At 38.1% G+C, this 10645-nt stretch overlaps 1 protein-coding gene across 1 annotated transcript; it reads left to right on the forward strand.

The window, feature by feature from the left end:
• The first annotated feature begins 4209 nt into the window (after positions 1–4209).
• Positions 4210–10434, forward strand: LOC142339537 (zinc finger CCCH-type antiviral protein 1-like). Its single transcript, XM_075389645.1, has 2 exons — positions 4210–5789; positions 9287–10434. The coding sequence occupies exons 1-2, from the start codon at positions 4213–4215 to the stop codon at positions 10362–10364; spliced, it is 2655 nt and encodes an 884-aa protein (XP_075245760.1). The 5' UTR covers positions 4210–4212; the 3' UTR covers positions 10365–10434.
• Positions 10435–10645: the final 211 nt, after the last annotated feature.

Below are 10645 nucleotides of genomic sequence, written 5' to 3' on the forward strand. Positions count from 1 at the left end.
TAGACTTAAAGATAAAGCCATAGGAGAAGTTATAGAACAAATTTTTGGTATATGGCAAGCACCTTCTATTGATGAATTTCGAAAACAAGTTCAAGTGCAAAAGCAAATAATTACAGTATATAAAAATTAAATGCATTGGAACAATCGAAAAACTAACAGAGTTTATACCGATTTTCATATATGTGATATAAAAATGATCACAATAGAATGTATTTTAAAATTCAAAAATAGTGTAATTGCTCTTGATGATATGGGGGATAATTTTAATAAGGATATAAATTGTTATTTCGCAGTTGGAAGACTTCAAAATGTTCAAATGGTTGTAAGGTGTCATAAACCAGCTCAACTTAATCATACCACAAGAATGAGTTGTGATACTATTCATTTAACAACTTATAATGGAGTTGCTCTATTCAGCAATTTCAACGACATATATATTTGCAAACATGACTTTCATGCCATAATTGGGGAGTTAAATAGTAACCATTATAATATCACAGCTAGAATGGATTCTGATTTTTGTTATGGTATAATTAAAAATAATAAAAAAGAGGATACTTTTGTTATTATTGATAAAAATAGGACTGTGATATATGATTCAAGAGTTGGTTTCTTAGAACTAAAAGCTCTTAATTTTAAGAATGAACTATCAAATGACGAGATCATTTAAGTTAATTCATTTATGAAACAACTAATGAAAAATCTCACAGATAGAAATATTATTAAGAGTGATAATTATGAGTTCTATTTTAATAAGATTCCTGCATCAAAAGGTATTAAAATTTGGAATGATGTTTTAACAAATGAAGTAGTTAAAATCCGGTGGTTAAGATTCATATCAAATTTTATTGGCATTATTGGTTCAGCTATCACGATATATAATTATATTAGTCCAGATACTACAATGAGAACTGCAGGTCTTATGGCGGCAGGTGCAAGTACTATGTTAAATAGAAAAAAATTAGTCGAGGGATATGGGCCGCCGTCCATATTTCATCATGGTTATAGTTATGGTTATGGTGAAGATGGTGAAGCATGGTTAAAGACCCATATAGGAATTGACCCAGTTGGTGTGGAGAATGTTAACCACAATGAACCTTAAACCAAGACCAAGTCAAATAAGATGTGCTATACGAAAGATATATCACTAAATCACAATGGTTTTTACAAAAAAGTAAAGATGATTTACATAATCTCTATGAAAAGAATGAAAATTTCAGTAGAGATCTTGTTAATTATATTAAAGATAAATTAGCATTGAGGCGTGAGCAGATTTTAGACAGAAGATGTAACTATATTGCTTTTAATACGTTGCGTTATGAATATTTAGATGAATTTTTAAAATCTAAAGATTCCTCTCAAAATTTAGTTGAAATTTTAGCCAATTATAAATACGGGCTATTAAATGTTCAGAGAATAATTGTAAATATACATGTGGCACACCTGCAAATCTTTTTTTTTCATTATCAAACATTTCTTAAAGATAAAATGATTAAATGTGCATTCTAATTCTAATTCTAATTCTCAATCTATTTCTAATTCTAATTCTAATTCTAAATCTGTTTTTAATTCTAATTTTAATTCTAGATCTATTTTTTATTATAATTCAAAGTAAAATATTAAAACCAATTCTAATTCTAATTCTAATTCTAATCCTATTTCTTATCCTATATCAAATCCTATTTCTAATTTTATTTCTAGTCCTAATTCTAATAGTAATCCTTTTTCTAATTCTAATTCTAATTCTACTTCTAATTCTAATCATAATTCTAATTTTATTTCTAAATCTTATTCTAATTCGATGAAAAATTTAAGAGAAGATAAATCATGGATGATTTAAAAAGAAAAATTATAGGTGAGACAAAAGGTAATAATAATAAAACAATTAACAAATGTTGATTATGTAAAACTCAGAGGATTAAAGATTGCTTTTACAAAACTTGTTTCTGTGGTTTATGTAAAGATTTTTGTTCTCAAAATGTTTTGTGTTCTTCTTGCAATACTGTTTTCATTAGATCTTCTCTTATTAAAAGTATCTAAAATTTAGTAAAAAGTACATAAATTTGTGAATTACATGGATTTTATGGATTACAAGGAAAAATTAGGTAGGGAGTGGAATACAGGATTACATGGATTACAGGATTACATGGATTACATTAAAAAGTGTATATGATGAAATTGTAGATGGATTACATTGAAAAAAGATTCTATATAATAAAAGTGTGGAATTAAGATGGTATTTTATTTTTTTTTTCAAGTTTCCCACAAAGTGCCTTCACAGTTTTTCGCAAGTTGGTTGTTATGTGCTTTTTACTCGGTCTCATTAGTTACACTAGTATCTGGGGACGTCAACTGCAGTCAGTACGGATAGAACCCAAACTATCCGTCTGATAATAGTTAATTACCAGCTTAACTCTGTACTAGTTGGTTGCACTAAGTGAGACAGGAAATGATAGTTTTAAGTTGTATAAGAATGGGAATATAGAGTTATGAGTATATGTAGTAGTGGATATATCCAATAATGTAGTAGCGGATATATCCATTACTGTAGTAGTGGATAAAAGGTAGTATCCAGTCGAGCACGAATACGCGTTAGCGTTGAGTGGTTGGTTGGAACCCCCCCCCCCCTTATGCACTACTAAATCGTTGACACTGACAGAAACCAAGTGGTCAGTGTCAACGAATTTTTTCATTTGTACCTTCAACTAAACTCGCAAGACCACGACAATGTGAATTATCGATTGATCGATTTCAAGCGGGGGTAATTGTTAAAAGAACTTCCAAGGTAGGAAAAACCAACAATCACACGTGCCCTAACGAAGTTTTTATCACGACTAAGTTGTTTCTGTTTGATTTCAAAAGTACGACTATGACTTTCTGAAAAAAAGGGATTGTAGCAATGACGAGACAAGGCACAAAAAACGAGTTAGCAGTGGAAAAAAGAAGTCTAAAGAAAGCAGATTCCAACTTCTCTGACCGTACACTAGTAGTAGTAGTAGTAGCGAAGTCTTTAGGGATATACCATGGGTTTTCACCCTTTATGTCATTAGTGAGTAAGTTTGGAATGTTGGTTACAGTTCGTGCATTGGCAGAGTATCCTCCAGGTACATAGATTGGCTTCGTTGAACTTTTCGAAGAATTTCCAAAATTGCTGTGTTATTCGTGCTTTTCTGTTTTGTTTCGTTGTTAAGTCGATATATTTACTCAGACTGTTGTGCAGTGTTCCGTTTCGTGTCCAGAAGTTATCGTCGGTCCTTTTGAGTCTGGTTTTGGGAATGTTGAAGCTGGAGTTGGAGCCTTGTCTGGTTCGTTCGTTGGCATTACGTGATATGTAGTCTGATATTTTTGTCATACTTGTGGTCAGTGATGGCGCAGAACAATAGGAGACTGTGGAGTTCGAAGTACATTGAGAGTGGCAATAAGTTGAGTTCTTTGAGTCTTTCTTTATAGGGAATTGTGTTGTTTAGAATCCACTGTGTTGCACTTTTCTGTATTCTTTCGATGTTTGACAAGTCTGTTTTGGTGGGGTACCAGACCTCACATGCGTACGATATGACGGGTACCACGTATCCTGTGTATGCGTTTAGTTTGGCTTTAGTCGATGACTTGAAAGAAATTTTACGCTTAGTTTACGCGAGATTTAGTTCGACGCAGATTACAGTTTTCTTTCCAGGAGAGGTCGTTCGAGATTAGGACACCAAGGTCTTTTTGAACTTTAACAGGTTTGACAGCGATTTCGTTCATTTTGACCACTGATTGTTGAAAATCTTGCGGCGAACTCTACTATTCAACACAGACAATATCAACAAGAAAATCATTTCGATATATATTGGCAAATGTTTCTACAGTACAGTGAAAATGATTCCTGCTCATGGCGCATTTTATCCCTGTGAAAACTGCAGCCCAATGTCTAAGCTCAAACTCTAAGCATCAAAACTCGTGCTAAATTTAAACTTGTAGGGTGAATAACCCGTGGAAGTGTACCCAGAAGCCTGATCTACTACTACAAAAAAGCTTCGAAGCAGAGCTTCATTTGTATTAAAAAATATTGAAAAGAACTTTTACTCGAATACTCTTTGGTGTTTGACTACTTTCCGAATTTATGCACGTAAATAGGAGTTGACTTCTTCGCCATCGAATTATTCCACTACCATATAGGGAAAAGAATTTCTCTTAATTGATGGTTTAAAAATAATTATTTTAAGATCATGTATGGCTAAAAGTCTGGTGTCCTTTGATTCCGGTGCAGCGGACGACAATAGTTTGTCCGTGTGTACGTTCTACAACTTCCAAACGGGTTGTTCAAGAGAGCGTTGTCGGTATCTTCATTTATGTCAATTTTGGATTGCTGGGGAATGTAAGTTCGAATCAAGTTGCAAGCGATCCCACCAGTTATCATTTGAAGAAAAGTCTAAGATAATCAAGTATGGTCATGATCCACATAGCGGAGTCTTCTGGAAATATTTGAAAGAGAAAACAGCTGACCGCATTCGAGAAACATATGAAGCAAAAGCAGAACGATCCGTAAACAAGATTATCCCAATAAAATTACCAAATCTTTGTACATATTACAACACGCAGCGCGGGTGCGATAAAGAAAATAAATGTCCCTTTGTTCATCTCTGTAAACATTGGACATCTTCAAGGTGCACTAACAGAAATTGTCGATACAATCACTCCCTGATTCCCAAAGATGTCAATCTACTGCTCGGTTGTGGTCTTGATGGTGACGCGACTGATCTCACAGTAAAGTTTATTCAGACAAAGCGTTTGGATGAACAGAGAAGTACCAGAAGAGACTCATCAGAATGCAGGTCTACAATTTCCACGAACTCAGTTCCAAGTCAACCAAACTTGAGGCAGTCAATTGGTCGATCCCGAGCTACTCAAGATGCTTCAGGTGAAGAGATATGCAATTTTTTCCTCCATGATTCTTGCAAGTATGGTCAATCGTGTTCCAAAATTCATCCAATTTGCAAAACTAAGTTCGCTTGGCATTATAGAAATGATATGACGCTCGATGTAGATCATTGGGTCCAATTTGATGCCAACACTAGTAGAAATCTTGAGAGAGCATTTTGCAATGTTAAACAGGAATCGGCCGCAGTGTCTATTTCAAATCTTGGCTCAAATATTAAGATTGACTTCAACACAATGTCAACTAATAAGCCACTCTTTTACATACGAAGAACTTCTACTTCGGATTCAATCTGGACGTGGTATTTGGAGATTGCCCTCGGTGAGTGGATTGTATTTGGATCCCTGTCTGATCTTTATCTCGTTGAAACTTCAATTGATGCGGCTATTATTGAGAGTCACTTTAGAAATCTTCAGAGACAGCCTGGAAGAGTAATCAAGGTGCCATTCATTATCACCGGAGGTGGGTGTTATGAACGTGAATATCAACTGTCTCTAAGCGGAATGCACTTCCAAGGCAGCGTGCATACCACAGCAACAGGTTCCGGTGGATCCCTTTTGCATGTCCGTCGTAGACCAAAACTATCATTAGAACAGGGCACACATGAACAACGGATTTGCGATAAACATCCAATAAAACCCTGCATGTCCAGTACGTGCCCTATGTATAATTACAGAGCAGGAGATGTTCTGTGGATTTGGCGAGGTGGTAAAGACAGACGATGGAGACATTTTAGTGTTCTGATCGGAACACAACTGGAACGACATTTTGCCAATCCAGATGCAGACGAATATTCAGTCTACGTTGGAGATGAATTGACCCTAAACATCATTGCTGACGCGCGTTGCAATTTCAGTGTCAAGAGCATAACGTAAGTTACGGTAATACATTTTTTCAAATAATTTTAAATGCTCATGAAAGAATTTAGAAGTAGTTACTGTAAACGTGTGTCTTTTTAATGCAAAATTGCCGCTTCATCGTTTTGTTGTAGAGCATTCTTTTGATTTCCCTTCGGAGACTTTTTCACGCTTGACGCTGAAAGAAGTAAAATGGTTGTGCTGAACAAAAATTTTAAGTTCGCTTGCCACGTTTTTTCAATTATTTTTTGAAAAGCTTTTCGACAGAGGCATTTTGAAATGTTTTTCAACTGAAGAGGATTTTTTGTCTGTTTGGTTATATTTTTCACGTGCATTAATTTTTTGGCAAATTTTACAAAAATCCAGCATTGGCAAATTTTTTTTAAAAATCCACCAATTATTTGGTTCCTGATCCCTGCTATTTGCCTTCTTTCGTCTGTGTGGTTTAAGTTTCGTCCTAAAAACGGAAATTGGTAAATTCCGAGGGCATGAAGTCACTCTACAGCTTTCATAGTACTTTACTAGTGTGTAAATGTCCGGTTCACCGAAAGTGCTGAGGGGAACTAAGAGCGCCTTGTGAAGGTCAAGTTGGTATGTTTGCACCACTCCGCACTTGATTACATTCACCCAATTTTTTTGCCCACTTGCGTCCCATTCTTACAATGCAATTTCGCTAACATTTAGCCGACTGGAGTCGAAACCATTGCCTCTTCAGTTGTTTGAGAGCCATCTATCCGACGTCGGGACTCTTTTTTTACAAAATCAATTTTAACATGCAATTTTGCGTGTTTTTTGGCTATCTATCTCAATTTTACTGCTCTCAAACAAACTGTTTACAAATACTTAGTCCTGCTGTTTTTTTTTTCAATGCAATTTTGTATGCAATCTTAGAGAGAAGTTCTATTGTTGTGTTGTAGCCCAGGGAGAACGCATAGGGGTCATCTGATCCCGAGGAAGGCTGCAGCAGCGACCGGATCTGACCATAGAGCTGTTACGTTCACTCGTAGGCTCCTTGGTACAGTTGAAAAGATGCCGATTGGCTTGCGTGCTTTCCTTAAAATCTGGACACTCATATTTCACATCTTGGCTGAGACGGTTCTGGTACGAGTTCAGAACTCGCGAGTAGCCCGCTCTGAGCTGAGCTTATTTCGTTCTTCATCAGCAATAGGAGGAGGGATGTCGTTGAGCGTTTTGTTTGTTTTTGTGACCGGAATAATCTGGCGTACACTTCGCGAGTAGAGAATTAGGTTGCTGCGTTTCACCCAATTCGAGTGCTCAAAGTTTGTTGCATCATTAACCTCTTCCTTAAGTTCCATAAGTAAAGTTCTTATTTCTCTTTCAGCTTCAGTGTTCGTTAGGCAATGATTTGGATGATGCGTTGATTGAGACATGAACAAGTATTGTTTTGACAGTAGTCGGCAGTGTTGTTTCACTGGCATAACGTTTTTTTTTCTCGTGCATTGTCATCTTCAGGCATCCTGTCGCACTGCAGAGGGCTACATTCGGGCAACATTGTTTCTGCCAGTGCGTTTCTAACAGCCCAGGCGACCAGACGGTTGACGTGTAGTTCATGACTGCTCGACCTGTTGCTTTATATGTGACAAGGAGCTCCTTATTCTTTCCCTAAGTCCTCCCGGCTAGGGCTGCAAGTATGTTGTTCCGTTTCCTCATTTTATCCAGAATGGCGTTAGCATGCTTGCCAAAGCGGTTTGTTGGATCAAAGGTTAGTCCATGCACTTTGGGATGTTTCTCTGCGGGGACCTGGCAGCCTCACACGTGAATGTTGAGGATGCGGTTGACTTCCTTGCTCGTTGTCGTGAATAAAGTTGCTGAGGATTTGCCTGGCGATAGTTCGAGTTGGTTGTCCTCGAGCCCCTTGAATAGCGTTTCCAGGTGTCGGTTGACCTTTTCTTCCAGATCCTGAATGGCGGGGCCTGAAGCCAGCGCAGTATAATCATCTGCGTAGCTCACAAGCTGGACATCTTCACGCGGCGTCGGAGCGGTAGTCATGTAGATATTAAAGACTTGGTGAAAAAGCTCCGCCTTGAGGCACGCCCGTTGTGACTACGCGCTTTTGACGTTCCTGAACTCGTGTAGGTCACAGTCTGTGGCTATCTTTTCACTGCAGGATCAATCTCGAGCACACTAACATTGATCAGCAGGGTGCCTATGCTGACCGTGTCGAATGCTGGAGGGAGATCTAACGCTACCATAATGTTACGATTTATTGGTGGCTTCTTGTTGAGACCTGATCGAATGTGCTGGTCAACCTCACAGAGTGATGTTGTCGTTGATCTTCCTTTTCTGAAGCCATGCTGATGTTCGGCATTAACTACACCATTCATTACTGTCGGTAGCAGTGATGTTTCCATCAGCTTGATCATTGGTGACAGTAGTGAAACTGATCTGTAACTTTTGGCTTCTTTTGGTGACTTTCCGGCTTGGAAGAGAGGAATCACTCTTGATTTCTGCCAGATGCTGGGAATGGTCGCAGTCTCGAGGCTACAGTTTAACATCTTGGTGATGTAAGCCACTGCTAATGGGCCAAGTTTTTCAGCATCAATGGTGCAAGTTTGTCGGGACCCTGGGCTTTTGAGGTTTTGGTCCTCGATATGGCCTGTTGCACCTCGGCATCGAGCAGTAGGGAACTCACTGCTAGCCTTGGCGGGCCGTCGCATGACTACACGATGCTCCTTCTTGCTGGGAATTACATCTGGTTGAGCTTGTCTGCGCAAGTTCTGGTTCCATAGATAGTCTTGCTATCTGCGCTGAACTTCAAGGCAATGTTAGCGTGCCTTTCTTCTTTCATCGCAAGAACTTTGATGATAGTCTTCCAGAGATTTTTGCACCCTTTTCGGAGATCAGATTCATCCAAATGCTTGGTCGACTTGTCTTCTCGATGCTGACTCACCAGGTGCCTGATCTCAGAAGTTCGTAGATTTAAGCTAGGAACTATGATAGCCAACCCTGCGTCAGTCATATGAGAGCAAATCTTCCGACGTTAGTCGGTTATTTTCAATTATATTGTCGGTTCTGATGTGGTATATCAGAAGCAAGCTTTTCATGCACTTACAGATGTGGAGATTCTCTATGAGTGACTGTGCGATAGTTTTGCAGCTGTAAGGTTTTGAACTTTAATGAAAACTTGGTCCCTAATAGCAGTATTATCAATTTTGTAATCAAATATTGATTTCAAGATACTATGGACCCAATTTCTGCTACATGTGACAATTTTTGCAGGTTTTTTGTCAAAAATGAGGTAAGAAATCGCTAAAACTTTTTGGCCCTGATAGTTGCTATTTGTGGGGGCCACTAATTAGGGCAGGAAACATGAGAACGTATTTTTCCTCGTGCATTTTTATCACTTAATTTCCAGCTAGTTAACTATGTGGAACTGCTTCGAGTGTTTACAGCTGACTATTTTATGCTCTTGCTTCTCTTTCTGTCCAGCGGTAAACAACTTTAATAGTTTGAAAATGACTCGTGAAAGACAGAAAATTTTGTTTTCTAGGTCGTCAGGTGAATGCAATTCTGCTGTTAGAGAGAATAAAGAAACAGCCGAAAAATACGAAGTGATGAGATTGTTCTACTGCAACGAAGGAAGTACTGCTGCACAATTTTCCTGGTACTGGCTTCAAGTCCCAACATCAGATAGAACAAATTCCGGAGCAACAGAGTTGTCTTTGGACCTGAACAGCTTTTCCTCTGAATTGCTGCAACTTTGGAACAATTCAGACTCTGAACAATGGATTGAATACGGACTGCCTGGTGCCGTAGGAGCCAAATCTTCCATAAGTGGTGCTGAGTTGGAATCTTTCTATCAACGTCATCGCGATGGTGCTATAGCCTTCACTCTTAACGTGAAAAAAGAGCGACGGAGGTACCTCATAAACGTGGACGACATGAGCCAGACTAATCAGATCACTGGTATCACTAGAGATATCAAACGTCGTTTCAAAATACGCTCAATTGAAACATCGGAGGGACCAGCTGAAATTGATGCTCCCAAAGTTTGGAGAAGTTCTTTTGGACCAACTTCAGTTGGTTTGAACCAAACAGATCCTGATTTGAAAATTTTGACCAAGTATTTTGACAGATTGATTCGTGAACGTGTCTGTTCAATATACAGATTACAAAGCAGACACTTGTGGAAAATTTACAATACGAAAAAAAGAGGTTTGGAGAGACGGGTTAAAATTGGACAGCGAGATTTTGTAAACGAAGTAGTTTTGTTCTTTCCGTGTGAGCAGCCGCTGTCACGTGATCAAACACAGCAAATAATTGAAGAGAATTTGGCGGATTGCGATTTGGACAACATTGGTGAAAGACTAAATTATAAATACGGGCGTGGAACTTATTTTGCTGGGGAAATAGGTACAGCTCTTAGATATTGTATGGACTCGGAGACGCAGCGAGATGTGGTTGTTGCGTTTGTTTGCCTAGGACAATTTATCAAAGGCAGGGCAAGCTATCATGACAATTTAGACTCTTCCGTAGACACTTTTGTAGACAACGAAAATGATCCTTCAATTTTTATAATTCCAGATTCTGCCTTAATCTACCCTGCTTACAAAATATCAATAATTTAGTTTAGATTGCAATAAACAGTTAATTTATTTTCCTCTGAAATATGAGACTTGTAATTAAAAATTGTACATAGTCTTTTCAATGCTGTTAAGCAGGGCTCGCAGGATTTGTTCCTTCGTGTTACTATGATATATGGCTTGTCCGACCGTACCTATCGGGTTAAGAGCCACAAGTTTTCAATCAAAATTGCAGGCTTTACATTATTTTTTTTCAATCTGGCGCCAACAGTACCGCATTAAAATGGTAGGTTTTTTGTTTGGTTTTTCATTGAATTTAGAGCCAA

Source organism: Convolutriloba macropyga, chromosome 5, assembly GCF_964194025.1.
Source record: "Convolutriloba macropyga chromosome 5, txConMacr16.3, whole genome shotgun sequence".
Taxonomy (NCBI): Eukaryota; Metazoa; Xenacoelomorpha; order Acoela; family Convolutidae; genus Convolutriloba; species Convolutriloba macropyga.

Bases quoted from the DNA above. Each gene is read 5' to 3' on its own strand.
- LOC142339537 (XM_075389645.1), top strand. From the start codon at position 4,213: ATGGCTAAAAGTCTGGTGTCCTTTGATTCCGGTGCAGCGGACGACAAT. The intron at 5,790-9,286 runs GTAAGTTACGGT...TTTGTTTTCTAG, and splicing joins TTCAGTGTCAAGAGCATAAC to GTCGTCAGGTGAATGCAATT.